Source organism: Rissa tridactyla, chromosome 1, assembly GCF_028500815.1.
Source record: "Rissa tridactyla isolate bRisTri1 chromosome 1, bRisTri1.patW.cur.20221130, whole genome shotgun sequence".
NCBI classification, from domain to species: domain Eukaryota; kingdom Metazoa; phylum Chordata; class Aves; order Charadriiformes; family Laridae; genus Rissa; species Rissa tridactyla.
The window spans coordinates 131,354,261-131,369,209 of record NC_071466.1 but is presented as its reverse complement, the minus strand read 5'-3'; the positions used below and the strand labels follow the sequence as shown (position 1 = coordinate 131,369,209).

At 37.0% G+C, this 14,949-nt stretch overlaps 1 protein-coding gene across 4 annotated transcripts in view; it reads right to left on the bottom strand.

Moving 5' to 3' along the window:
* Positions 1–14,949, bottom strand: part of STXBP5L (syntaxin binding protein 5L) — a 211,224-nt gene that overhangs the window by 132,134 nt on the left and 64,141 nt on the right. For all 4 annotated transcript variants that reach the window (XM_054212106.1, XM_054212115.1, XM_054212123.1 and 1 more), the window contains exons 3-4: positions 6,550–6,631; positions 3,217–3,317 (exon numbers count right to left, since the gene is read on the bottom strand). In XM_054212106.1, the coding sequence (XP_054068081.1) occupies positions 3,217–3,317; positions 6,550–6,631 (183 nt within the window). The remainder of the gene's footprint in view (positions 1–3,216; positions 3,318–6,549; positions 6,632–14,949) is intronic.

Below are 14,949 nucleotides of genomic sequence, written 5' to 3'. Positions count from 1 at the left end.
GCGTTAATCCATCTAACAGAATCTAACAGCTGTCTGGTTCATGCATCAAATATTTTGAAAACCCATAATAAACTGATTTGACATGAAGGCTAATTAATTTAAGTCAAATTAATCAAGAATGTGGACTAATAGAATTATCTTCTCCATCACAAGCAGATAAAATATTAGAATTTTAAGTAAAAGTGCATTATATTGCGTGACTTCATGAAGTAAATTTGCCAATTGTTCAGAAAAAAAAAATCAAAACCAAAGGAGGCAAACATACTGTATGAATGAAATTACAATTTTTATAAATCCTCCAGAGAGACATGCAAGTAGAAAAATTTGAAGCAGTCACATACTCCATTTTCATAGGTAAAATGCATCTGAATAATTATGTGTTTGGCTCTGTAAAAGCTGTCTAAATCTAAAATTAAATTAAATTACAAATGCTGTTCTTGTGAGAACTAGCCTTTGACTGTCTAAACACTTCCCTATATGGCCTTTTTCAATACCTTGCTGTTTTCTGAAAACATGCATCAGTATTTTAAAACCTATTCTCTGTCAACAAGCATTTCTCCCCATTTAAGAAACATCAAAACCAGGTAATTTTGGGGTCTTAAAAAACTTAAAAAACTTAAAACAAGAAAAAAGAAAGAATCTTTCTCCCTTAACTATGAATCTTGCCTTCCCTTAACCTCCCCTTGCAAGAGAAGAGGAGAGGATGAAAATAATTATTTTTTTAACTGTTCCGACAGTGAAGAAGACATTAACTTTTGGAAGACAGACCCTTGAATTTCCTGAAGAAAATCAATTTTGATCTTATTGCTTTATCAGCATCCCAAATTCCCTTTACATCCATTTTGCCATAAATTTCTTATAGCTAAGGCAACCATTATTTGCTGTTTCTCTGAGCATCGCGTAATTCATAACGTCTGTGCTCTAACACAAAAAATATATTCAGAAAAAAAAGGAAGCTCCCTTTTAGACTTAACTCTGTTAGGCATATATACAGAGAAATGTTCCAAATTAATGAGAGGGTTAATTAGGGTTTTAGCCTTACTTTTTTGCCACTTCCCCAGAGGCTTATGTTGAATTTTACATACCAGATGTGTAATCAAACTTAGAAAATAGAAAGTTAGATGATTTGAAATTAATTGAAATGTATGTTAAAAGAAAATATAATAAAAATGAAGAGATTTCATTCATTTGATTTGAAGAGATTTCATTTCATTGAATACAAAAAACCAAAAACTTGGGGCAGTGCTAGAGAACCCTGAGAAAAAAAGAACTGCCTAAGAAGTTATTTCTGCATACTTATTGAAAACTCTTTTTTAATTCAAAACTGGACTTACTTCTTTGATAATATTGTATAGCACTGTATCAGGATATTTGCCTCATAGCCTTTGATGTGCTAATAAAAATTACGTAAATGGCAGTTGTATTGGTTACTTAAAATATGCATAATATTTGGGTTTTTTTACTCACAACTTACTAGACTTTGACAAAAGGCAGCATAGATAGCTATGCATCTGTTAAAAAAACCTACATCCTCAGATCCTTTTTAAACCTCAGTTCAAAAATGTCATTACACAACATTTGTTTTTATGCAAAGGTTTCCAGTATTCCAAATAACTTGCTTCCAAATATTTTGCCCAATGTTTTAGGCTGTCAGAAGCAAAAGAAAATTTAGGTTAATGTGATGATAAGTGTTTTGCTCTTAGCAAAGCCTATATGTGTGTGAGTTTATTTCATAAAGAAATTCTGATAAAATTTTGACCAAGATACGATGCTAATGTCTCTGAAGAGAAATGACAGGCAAACAGGTGAATAGACACTGTGTTCTTATAAGCATTGATTCCTTAAGTTGTACGGAAGGTTGCTAGCTGGGAGAGATAGACCAAGATGTACTGGAATAACACCAACAATATTTAGATTTATCAATGACAAATTGTGGATAATGTACCTATCTGATGAGAATACCAAGATTCAAATATATCAACATATGTAAAATGATGACTTACTGTCTAGAAGTAACTAGCAAGTGAACATACAATTTGTCTTTGCTATAGGTTATAAACTCTTTGGAATCAGGACGTATATTTTCTAAATTATTATGTAGTACTTCCTACAACAAAACTTGCAACTTGGTGACATTTAAATGCAAACATGACAGGTATCTGAATAATAAACAACAAAGTCTATTTCCATAATAATTTTCAGATTTGCTGCAGCTAAAGCGTTGATGAGCCTGTTTACTTCATAGTTCTGGTAAAGCACTGAGATCTTTCACCACTGCACAAGCAAATATATAAATATCTAAACCAAGTTGCTGCACCTTCATAAACACTGAATGTATATACTAAGAAAATCATAATATCACTTAAAACTTCCAGACAAAGCCATACTATGTATTACATCTAGGTTTTCAAATTTAAAAAATATCCATCCCAAAGATGAAGTACAGAATAACTGTATTGCTCAAGGACTCAAAAAAAACCAACTGCTGCATTTATGCACTGAGTCTTGGTCTTCTGTCTACTGGCTTAATTCCTCGATAGAAACATGGAACTTCTCAATTTTAAGAAAAGTATAGCATTCAAGCTCCATAACATCATAGAAGGTTTTACTTGAATGACTAAATACAGATTAAAGTGCTCAGTTTCTGTTTGAGTTTGAAAATTACAACCACTCATTTAATCTATTTTCAGTAGAGATTTCTACAATTAGGTACTGATACGATAAAATTTAGAAAAACAGTCTCTGATTCATTTGACATTTACCATAGTTTCCCAAATTCATAATTTATTTCTGCTAAAATTCCACTATTTCACTAAAATAAAACCCTTTCAAGGTACAGAAAAGAATTATTTCCTGGGTGCAGTCAGCTGAGGTACTGAACAGCTAGTACTGATCAGCTGAAAGGATCACAGTGCTGGCGTCTGGTCTTAAGAAAAACAAACACACTGTTGTTCACACCAGTTCATGCAAATAGAAGGTAAAATGAAAAACATTTTGACAAAAAGCAGACAAAATTTTTCTAGTTCTGGGAAGGCTGCAGAAAGAGAAAGCGAAGTTTTTGTTCTATGGAAACAAGACTCAAGCAATGGAAGAAAAAATTTCAAGACAAAACTATACCCACCTTTAGAAAGGCAAACTAACAGGCATGTATTATGAGAAATACCGAAAGTAAGTTTGCGGGTTTCATGATATTTTTTTTTTCTCATATAGTCTTACCTTTCTCTGTTAAATTTCAGAGAATGTAGGATAGCTGGTCGTTTCTGTCGAAGATTCCACAAATGAAGTGCATCATCTGCACTTGCACTGACCAAAGCACCCTAGAGCAGACACAAAATACAGCACAACATATTATTTTTCTGCAGATTCCTCCTTATTCTTAAGTGATCCTCCCTGTTAATGACCTACCCATAGAAAACATTGTTTATGAAAAATGGTTGGTTTCTTCTAGAAAAAATATGTTTTACCATAAATAATAGTCAATTTGAATTGATCTGGTAAATGTAAATATTTCAAATTAATACAAGATCAGACAAAGTTAAATTAAAACTCCATCAATTCAAAATGAAAATTAAAGCTTTGAACTGAGGTTATACATGTGAAGTCTCATGTATTTCCACATAAGCATAGAGATTAATAAAATGGAGAACAGACAACACTTACTTAAAAAGGTGAGCATGAAGGATATAACTAAAGGATAAAGGGATTAGTGCACACAGATACACACGAGTGACAGTGCCAAGCACAGTTTAGTAGTCATATCAAGATGCAGATAAGAAAGTAGGGACAGGTAGCAGGGGGACAGGACCTAGGAAGAACTATGAGATGTACACAAAAGGACTGCCTTTATCACAGATCAGAAATACTCTGAAGACTGGTGCCCCAAAAATGGACATCTTCCAAGGCTGAGACCTCTAGCTGCCTGGGCAACTTGAAGTGAACTTTATTCTACCTCCTTCCTACTGTCTTTCTCCTCACCATGGAACAGTGATGCCATGTGAAAATGGACTGCAGAGGAAGCTCTCTACTGCTGCTGCAGTGGTTTACTACATTTACACCTCAGATCAGGTCTAGTACAAAGGATCTATCCCTGGGTATTACTATGGCAGAGAGGAATTAGATATTGCCAAAACAGACGGCAATGCTTTATTCTGAGGAAAGGTGAGGTTGTAACTGAAAGATCAGTGCATACCAAGTATAACTGACCAGTAAACTTCTCTTTTTGCATCTTGGATTTCCTTCCTAATCCTAGCAACTGTTCTTTTCAATGCTGAGATATGCATAGTAAAACAGGTCCTGCTTGACTAACCTGATCTCCTTCTAATGATAAGGTGACCCGCTTAGTGGATGAGGCTGTGGATGATGTCTACCTAGACTTTAGTGAAGCTTTTGACACCGTTTCCCACAGCATTGCCCTGGAGAAACTGGCTGCTCATGGCTTGGACAGGCGTATGCTTCACTGGGTAAAAAAAATGGCTGGATGGTGGGGCACAAGGAGTGGTGGTGAATGGAGTTAAATCCAGCTGGTCGCCGGTCACAAGTGGTGTTCCCCAGGGCTCAGTACTGGGAGCTGTTCTGTTTAATATCTTTATCAACGACCTGGACGAGGGGATCGAGTGCACCCTCAGTAAGTTTGCAGATGACACCAACTTGGGCGGGAGTGCTGGTCTGCTTGAAGGTAGGAAGGTTCTACAGAGGGATCTTGACAGGCTGGATCAATGGTCCAGGGCCAATGATATGAGGTTTAAAAGGTCCTGCACTTGGGTCACAACAACCCCATGCAGCACTACAGCCTTGGGGAAGAATGTGTGGAAAGCTGCCCTGTGGAAAAGGATGTGGCGGTGTTGGTCAACAGCTGGCTGAATATGAACCAGCAGTGTGCCAGAAGAAGGCCAAATAGCATCCTGGCTTGTATTAGACATAGTGTGGCCATAGGATTAGGGAAGTGATCGTCCCCTTGTACTCAGCAGTCGTGAGTATTGTGTTCAGTTTTGGGACCCTCACTACAAGAAAGACATTGAGATACTGGAGCATGTTCAGAGAAGGGCAACAAAGCTGGTGAGAGGTCTAGAGCACAAGTCGTATGAGGAGCATCTGAGGGAACTGGAGTTGTTTAGCCTTGAAAAAAGGAGGCTGAGGAGAGACCTTATCACTCTCTACAATGACCTGTAAGGAGGCTGTAGCGAGGTGAGTGTTGGTTTCTTCTCCCAAGCAACAGGTGATACGACAAGAGGAAATGGCCTCAAGTTGTGCCAGGGGAGGTTTAGATTTGATATTAGGAAAAATTTCTTCACAGAAAGGGTTGTCGAACATTGGAACAGGCTGCCCAGGGAAATGGTTGAGTCGCCATCCCTGGAGGTATTTAAAAAACATGTAGATGTAGTGCTGAGGGGCATGGTTTAGTGGTAATTTAGCAGTGCTAGGTTAATGGTTGGACTTGATCTTAAAGGTCTCTTCCAACCAAAACGATTCTATGAAATGAAATTTCTGAAGGTAAGACTTCTCTAATGCAGTGTAATCCATGCATTAATTCTCATCTCCCAAAGAGTTTGGACCAATATCAGAGAGAAACTCCACCACAGAAATCAAATTAATCCTATGTATTAAGGGTTCTGCTGGTCACCTAATGAAAAGAAAGAATGCTGATTCAAACCTTGGCCTCCCTGTTTTCATCCCTGCCTTCCTCTAAAGCATTACACTGGACTGATTGTTTCTAAAGTTTCAGTCCTCCCTCCTCAGTTTCTGTGGTTCAGATACTTTCTCCAAACAGGTGTAGAAAAAAAGAAATATTTATCAGGTTTAAAAAAACACAAAACTAAAACTCTTTCCTTGAGAAGCTCTAAGATCTCCACACTTAGAAAGAGGACTTGAAACTGTGAAAAGTGTTTCCTTATATCATGGAAGAAAAGTAATTAAAACTGAACTATGATTAGCTTATAATTTGGCCAAGTTATGTGGTTCTAGAAAAAAACCCAGACTTACTATGCTCCAGAAAGTCATCTCGCCTATTACCATCTCCAGAGATCTTCTGCACAGAGCAAGCTATAATCTGTCACTGTCTCTTCATGTTGTCTCAACTTGATTTCGACAAGCCATTTACAAAGACTAAGCATCTTGGTTTGATTGATGACCCCTGCAATTGCTTTTCCTTGCTTCAAGTAGCAGCATATCCCCAACTATTGAGTTTTCAGCCAAAACCCATCAATATATTTCCATAGAAAGATTTAGGTCATTTATTAATTTCTATTTGAAACAGGATTGTGCCGCATATTTAGTAATTTAATGGATTTTATATCTACCTGCACACATTCATATATTGACTGCCTTTTGTTCAGTGCTTTATACTGATGTATATGAAGATAATACTTTTCCCTGAGTGCAGTTCCATAAATAGTCTTCTAAAAGGCTGCATGGTGAATGTCCTCTGGATGTATGCCACTTACTTGTTGGCAAAATTTGTCAATGTGAAAAGTTATATCACTCAATTACAATACATGAATTGACTTATTCAACGAAATTTATACAGAAGAATCTGAGTAAATATGTCCTTACCTCATTGATTAAGAACTGGAGCTGCAGAACTGCAGCACCACTTTCATGTTGGCAGTAGCAATCAACACCAGGCCTGCCCAATCTGTTGCCATCAAAGTCAAGGATTCTAACATTCCTGTTATCACCAGAAGTAAAGAGGGAAAAAAAAGAACTACCAATTAAACTCTGATTAACCTTTCATTGACCTCAATTCTTCTTGCTTTCTGTAAAACAAAAGAATCCATGCTGACTTTCCACTGTTCTAATATAAGTACCAACATCTTCAGGCTGAAACACATGCAATTGTGAGTGATCTGTTCTTGCCTGTTTTTTTTGCCTGTGGAATAAATTGCATGAATTAATACAAAACTTCAGCATGACACATCTTAAATTTCTTTTTATACATTACTGGCTCACATAACACATGAATGTATGAATGTATCAGATTTTTGTACTTATTAATAATTTAGGACTAAGGTCAATAACACAATTTTGTAGCAGGATTTCTTTTTTAAATCTGAGAAAATGCTTTTTAGAGTGAGTCATTTCACACTTACATAAAAGCTCACATGTAACTATTGCTCTCTGTCTCATCAACCGAAGTACAATGCCCAAGTCTAGCTATGAACTATGTTCCCTAGTCCAATCCCCAGTCTGAGTGAAACCACGGTTTCACTGCTTCTGTCAACCCAGATAGTTCACTTGGAATCAACATCGACACACTGCTTTGCAGCAATATCTCGTTGTCCAGATAGATCGTTAACATAGCTTTCTATCTGTTCTCTTTAGGTTTTTTTCTCTGCATGCTAAATTGCCATCTCTCTAACTTAGACGGAGGTCTTTCCCATCTGAGTCAGAAACTTTAACAAGAAATTGCTTTTCCAGAAAATTATCAAAGATAAAAAGTAAAAAAAAAAAAAGAGTGGAATATGAAGTATATTATTAACAACCATGTTGTATGAAACACGTGAAACACCTTCATATGTATTCAAAACATCAAGATTATGATCAGAAACAAGATTTTACAACATAAAGCCTTATCTACTTGTTATACACGATCATATTAGGATATTTAAAATCCTGAACAAAAAAGCCAACTGTCCACCTATGCTGCAGGCAAATGTCAGAATCTTTACTTTCGCTTTTACAGGTGAAGAGACTTGTAGTAAACTATTCTAAAATTGGCCTGAGGGAAGGAAAGTTCATAGATTAGCAAATTTGAGGGTTAAAACTTTAAAGTATTAAGTAATTACTTTTCCAATTGTTAAACAAGCAGTTGAATGGAGACCACTGACCTTGCAAGACCCGAGGTTTACTCCTGATTTTGCTAACTGGTCTACTGGATAAACTTAGGGGGAAAAAAAAGTATCTTTTCTTCCCTGTTTGTAAGCTGGAGACAAGTGTTTTACAAAAGAATACAGTACCTCCTTTGACAGTGATCTCAGTGTACTGGTATCTACAGATGAAAAGCTGTGTATAAGCCATCATAACTACATTATAGGACAGCAAGGCAGAGAAAAAAACTAAGTAACTCTCTTTGCCACTTGTTCCCAAACTGTAGCCTGAATACGACCATAACTGATAAAATAAAACCAAACTGTGCATTATTTAAATTTAAAAGCCTATTAAAAAAGCCTATTTAAAATGGACAATAAAGATATGTGCACTCGCATCCTGGGTTGCATCAGAAGAACCACGGCCAGCAGATCGACAGAGGCGATTCTCCCCCTCTACTCTGCTCTGGTGAGACCCCACCTGGAGTACTGTGTCCAGCTCTGGAGCCCTCAGCACAAGAAGGATGGGGACCTGTTGGAACAGGTCCAGAGAAGGGCCATGAGGATGATCTGAGGGCTGGAGCACCTCTCCTACGAGGACAGGCTAAGAAAGCTGGGGTTGTGCAGCCTGGAAAAGAGAAGACTCCAGGGAGACCTTTTAGCGGCCTTCCAGTACCTGAAGGGGGCCTACGAGAAAGCTGGGGAGGGGCTGTTTGCAAGGGCATGGAGCGATAGGACGAGGGGCAATGGCTTTAAACTAGAGCAGGGTTGGTTTAGATTAGACATTAGGAAGAAGTTCTTTACAATGAGGGTGGTGAGACACTGGAACAGGTTGCCCAGAGAGGTGGTGGAGGCCCCATCCCTGGAGACGTTCAAGGCCAGGCTTGATGAAGGTCTGAGCAATCTGATCTAGTTGAAGATGTCCCTGCTTACTGCAGGGGGGTTGGACTAGATGACCTTTAAAGGTCCCTTCCAACCCGACACATTCAATGATTCTATGATATATGGCAGTCTGGAATACTTTTTAAGGATCGATGGTAATCCTCTGGTCCATTTTGAATGACTGCTCTGTGGCACACTTTTTTTATATTGTTCCCCACTACTTGTTGTAAGGTGAGAGGAAGCAAGACTAGCGCCAAGACCAATGAATCAATCAACCAACCAACCCACCCACCCACTGGGGATTTCAAACTGAGTAGGAGTTTTAACAGGTAAGTGTTTTCCCTTTAACTTGCACTTTATATTCAGTATAAATACATGGCAGTAGCTAATGATTGTCCTTAATGAAAATTACCCTAGCATTGCCCCGATTAAGTGTCTGTCACCCTTCAGCATCAGTATCATGCTAAGTCAGTTTTCTAGGAAATATCCTAACAAAGTAGATGATTTCATTTAGCGTATCCCAAACAAACAAAGCACTCTCCAATAATTCACATTTATTTGCATAAACGTTCAGCCTGAAATACTTCACAAATTACTAAAATAAGAGAGAAATTGTGCCGTCTGCTTCAGTCTGGCCAATTGCCCTGAAGTAAGGACTGATGGCTTAAATAGCAGCATTATCACTGACTGATGGTCGTTTTCAAACATTCTGGGAGCTGCAGTGAGGTCCTTCGAGCAGAAGGAGCTGAAGAGATATGATGACTTGGCACACGTTCTTGGCACTTTAGCGCATCTTCTGCAAATTCTGTGCTTTGCTGCCAAGCATGGAGGAGTACAACCTTACCTCATCAAATCTTTTCATACCAGTGTACTCTACCACGACATACAGCACAAGTAGCTATAGTACAGGCTTCGGACTGAATTTATTCTTTTACTTTTATCTTTTTATTAAATAATGACTCTGCTATCAGGGAGAGTGGAATATCTCTGAAGATATTAAAAGGGGGACCTAATACAGATATATCTGAATACCTCAAAGTAGACATCATGGGTTTCAAGGATAAATGCTATCTTCTCTCTCACTATCTTCCCTCTCTTATCAGTATGTTGGATCTCCCAGGGGCCTTCACAGACATGCCAGATTATCCTAATTTATACATAAAAGGGAAAAAGATGAAAACTACATCTGGATGTCTGTTGGGATCTAGAGGGAAACAAGGAGAATCAGAATTATGTGCATCAAGCAGTAAAAGTGTAACAGTAATAACAGTCTAACAGAAAAAAATTCATTCTGGAAACAACATTTAATCCTGGTTTTAAGATCTGTATATGTGAAATAGGATATTTTGCTCTGTATTCACTTGTATGCAACAGTTTTTCACAGAGAATTTCAACATCCTGTTATTCCAAAGCTTACCATTATTTGAAAAAAAAAAAATTAAATCAGTTGTTAGGATGCCTAATATTAAGTACCTGAATTCAGCTTCCAAGATGCAGACTTCCATGACAGCATAATACATCACTAACAAAGAATTTACACCCTCATGTCTTGGGCCATTCCATCACAAATTTAAGAAAATTTCCATTTCCCAATATTACAACCCGATTCAGATTTTTCCTCCAGATCCTTTTGGTCACTTGTATAACGATCAGTTAGTATATATCTGGTATTGTCGTGTCATATTCATACTGTATCTTGAATGCCTGATGTCCGAGCACATGCATACATGGATATGTTTTATTGTAAACCAAAGTTGCCAGTGAATGCCAGTGAATACACATAAGAGACATATCAACAGGCAGAGCTTCTCATAAGCGTGATCTATAACCAAAATTTCCACAGCATCCCACAACTTTCTTATTCCATGACTCATTTTTACTGTATGATCTGATGCCTCTCTACATACAGATCTGATGCCTCTCATTCTTGTCAGAGATTAGTACTAATGGAATCCAAAGACCTGAAAGTCTTGTGTGTTTGCTGAGAACCCAAAGTGCAGATACTTTAGAAGTAACTCCTGGAGTTGAGACCAGTGTTACCTGCCACAGGTTCTTAGGATCAGAAAGTCCAGAGGTAAGACATGTTTTTCTTCATTAAGATGGGTGATTCTTTAGTAGTGTCAGATTCAATCTTTTTACAACAACAAGGACTGCAGTCTGATTCGTTCCTCCTTGCAAGGCAGAGGTGCTGAAGACATGGTATCATAAAAGACCTCCTGCCAAGGCATGCCAAGCAGCTAACAAATATCCTCTGTCAAGTAAAAACTGTTAAATTACATATGGCACCTTTTTCAAAACCAAAACTCTTCCATAGAAGAAAACGACACCAAGCTCTGTAAATAAGTAACTCTAACTTTTTTTGACTACTTAACTAACTTCTTCTATGACTAAAAACAATCTATGTACAGAAATTAACACTAAAGTAAGGGGTTATAATTATTAAGCAGAAACCATGGTCTCACATCCACCGTTCTATTAAAAGACATACATAGAAATGGGCAATCCACATTTATAGCCTCTCTGTTAAAACATTTGGGAATTGTGGGGTGCTGCAGAAGTAGCGTTGTTGCTTGAAGGAGTCCTGTCATCTGATCTGCATTGACTGGTACATGTTTGAGTAGGAATATGCAGCACCCTAAGAGCAGATGCTTGTGGGCTGGTGTTACTCCATTATATAAACCAACTGTAAAATTGATTTAGCGTGTAACTTGAATATAGGACAGCTTTTTCTTGCAGAATACCTATTCCACTGAGTTGAGGGATTTATCAGTTAAAAAAGCACCAATTATTTAACTAAATAATTAAGTAATTGAATGGTCGAAGAATTCAGCCACACGACGAACCAACTACACCCACTGCAAGGTTAGTCAGTTCTATCTGTGTCACAGGATGAATTTTGTAAAAAGATAACAATTATGAAAACATCATCTTTACCACCTAGATTTTCAGTCCTGAACATAGCTACTTTCAGTTCCTGGAATACATAGCCTTATAGTTCCTTCGTGGAATTTCTGTAAGTCTCACATACATTAATTTTCTGTCTACTAAGGAGAGTGCATATTCTGGTACAAATAAATGCCACAGTCCTAGGCAAATGGGTTTCAAACTGAGTTTTTCCCTCTTTCCATGAGAGACTCATCTTCCTGATTTCTAAAGTATATTGCTCCAGTGTTTAGTTATCCTCACTATTAAGAATATCATGCTATACGTAGAATCAATACATCTAGCCTCAGTTTCAAGCTTTTGGATCTCATTATGCCTTTCTATGCTAAATTAAATAACTTTCTATTATCAGAAATTTCCTGCTTTGGAACTGTGATCAAGCTGTACCTTATCCATCTTCTGCATAAACCAAAACAAAACACCCTGAGCTCCTTTATTTTGATGTCACACAGCAATATTATTAGCTCTTGGATAGTTCTTATGGTTTTTTACACATCTTCTTAAATGTGTGCTGAACTTCTTCGGAGTATCAAACCCAGAGCTAAATATCAGCTTCATAATGGTTGCTTTAATACCATGTAAAATCATATACAGCATTTTATTATTCCTTAACTTCAATATAGTTTTTTTAATACATGTGTGTGATACCTCTTAATTACCTTAACAAATAACGAAACCATAGTTTTATATATTTTTGACACTTCTCCAGTGCTTTGCAAAAAATAAGTGCTCCCCTACCAAGCTTCATTCTGTTAACTACGTGTAGTTGAGCTCACTGAATTCCTTAAAAAAACCATGCAACATAATCCTAGCTCTATGGCCCTCTATTTGCTGTGGATTCACTGAACGCTGCTTCATTAAGCAATAACCCTTAGTGGTTTTTGTTTTAAACATAGGAGGATTCAGTTTTACAATGAGCTTCATTATGTCTTGAGTTCATTCGGCTCTTTAAATAAAGAGCTCTTCTTTTTTTCCCCCTCCGCTATGAAAAGGTGAAATACTACTGTGCTTTGCTCCTCTCTTAGGATGCTAAATGTGATGCATTTTATAAATACAGACAAGCGTTTTTGGCACCAATAAGCACGAGCTTTTGGTCTACAATGACCTTTGCCTTGTTTATTTTTGTCAACGTAGATTTCTCTGTTCATGCATTCAAATTATGTAAGAGTTAAATATCCATTATGATATATACAGGTCAAAAAATTTGGTTTTGGCAACTTTTTGATTTCTTCAAGGTTAAAGCACTAATAGATAGCTTGTATTTAATGGCAAGCCTAGGCTACAGTTGGATAGCTGAATGAATGCTATGAAAAATATGACCATTTTTCAAGTAAAATGCAAGTTCACACCAACACTATTGACAATTTTTTGATTCCTATGAATGTAGAAGCTATTTTATTTCCCAAAATATCTGCAGATACCACAAGCATTACGAGCACTAACAGGACTATATATTTTCATCTCTTTGTGAGACTGCCTTCCAAGATCTTTGTCACATTGGGAATCATCTGTTCCGGAAACAAAATACAAATACAATCACCATGTGATTGAACTCAATCAACCCTAGACGTGAAATAGCAAATTGTGAAAAGCAGATACTCAGAGGTAATGACTCTAGCAATGTTTCACAAATAACATGTAGGTGAATAATTTCATATTTCATTTGTGGAATATCAATAATTTTCAATTTTGCATTTGCATATGCATACACACACGCGCGCGTATTAACAGAAACCATCTAGCTCTAAATTCACCTCCAAAAAAAGGAGCCATCTAGTCACTAGTCTGTAAAAGCTCCACATTGCCAGGCAGCCACCCTGAAAGATCTATATTTTGAGGTTGTACTTCCTGCAGTAGTAACAAACAACATTAAGAGTTTGCATTTACAGTGGGCTTCCTCTTTTTTTGTCAGGTAGTCATAAACTTCAGCAAGCTCACTGACACATACAGATAAAAACAAGAAAGGCAACAATGAGTGAAAACTGAAATCTGTAGAAGCGACTGAATAGTGTATTGACTATATTCACAGAGGCTATTGTTTCAGAGAAATTTACAAATGCAGACATAAGTTTAGTCAAAAGCATACCAAATAGGGGAACAGAAGGAGGAGCATATCTATAAAGCTTGTTTACAAACACATCTGGTAAAAAGCTACTAAGAGAATATGCTGGGACAGACTAATATTCTTGTCCTAATGTACACTGGAGGTTATGGAAAACTAAACTGAGCCACAAATGAGAGCCGTGTACTTTGGAACATCCTAAAGCCAGAAAGTCACTTTAACATAACCAAGAGGAGCCTGAAAAACCACATATAGAGATATAGATAAAAAATATTGATAACACAACTGTATTTTATTCAATTTACTGCCTTTTAAGAGGACTATGCAAATTATACCATTTGCTGGCCTTCTGTACACACTGGGCACGGATGGTAGTCTAATATACACTACCTTACAAAAGAATCCAGGCAGGTAGCTTTAACTCAGCCATTTTAAATTTCTTTTTTCTCAGCCTTCAGATATGAATATTTAACACAGTATCTGCTCCATGTACACCCAGAACACACATAACACATGCAGGTTACCACATTGATGGCAAATGCAACCATCTACAATGACTTTATACTAACCCCCATTGCATTTAAAAGTTAAGTGCGAATGTTGTATTAACATTTGTGTTATCCCTGCTTGTACCACTGAATTTGTTGATAACAGGTTTAGAGAAGGTTTTAGGAAGTTTTGTTTGAGCTCTTCAAGTGAAAAATGGAAGACTATCCATATAAACTCTACCTAAGATCAAACGTTAAGATTTCCCATATTTTCCTACAGCAGAGATTTTTTTTAAAGTAGTTGTTGAATTTTTAGCAATTTGTAACAGTGATCACAAGGTGCTGATTTTCTTCAGAGCTGCCAGTTATGAAGAACAACTGGTGACGACAGAAGATAGAATGAAAAGTGATCACATAATAAGTCTTTTTAAAAAAGGTCAAAAGACCTGTCAAACTAAATGTATCTAAAAAAAAAAAAGACGACTTTTTCCCAAATATTAATTCCTCCTGTAATTGCTATGGAAAAGTTATACAACTAAAGTAATACATTAAACCTTCATCCATACCATGACAGAGCTTGAAAACACACATTGCACTTTCTCTTTTAAACAGAAACAGCAATTACAGGAAATCTTTAAAACAAGACTGCATGTTTTCCCAAATGCTACTTCCAGCCCCAACCACTGGACTAGGAATAAGGTGATGAAGGACCTACCACAAATCCTGTAGTCTGTAGGAGATGAGAACGGATGATTAAATAATGTTCCCTCTT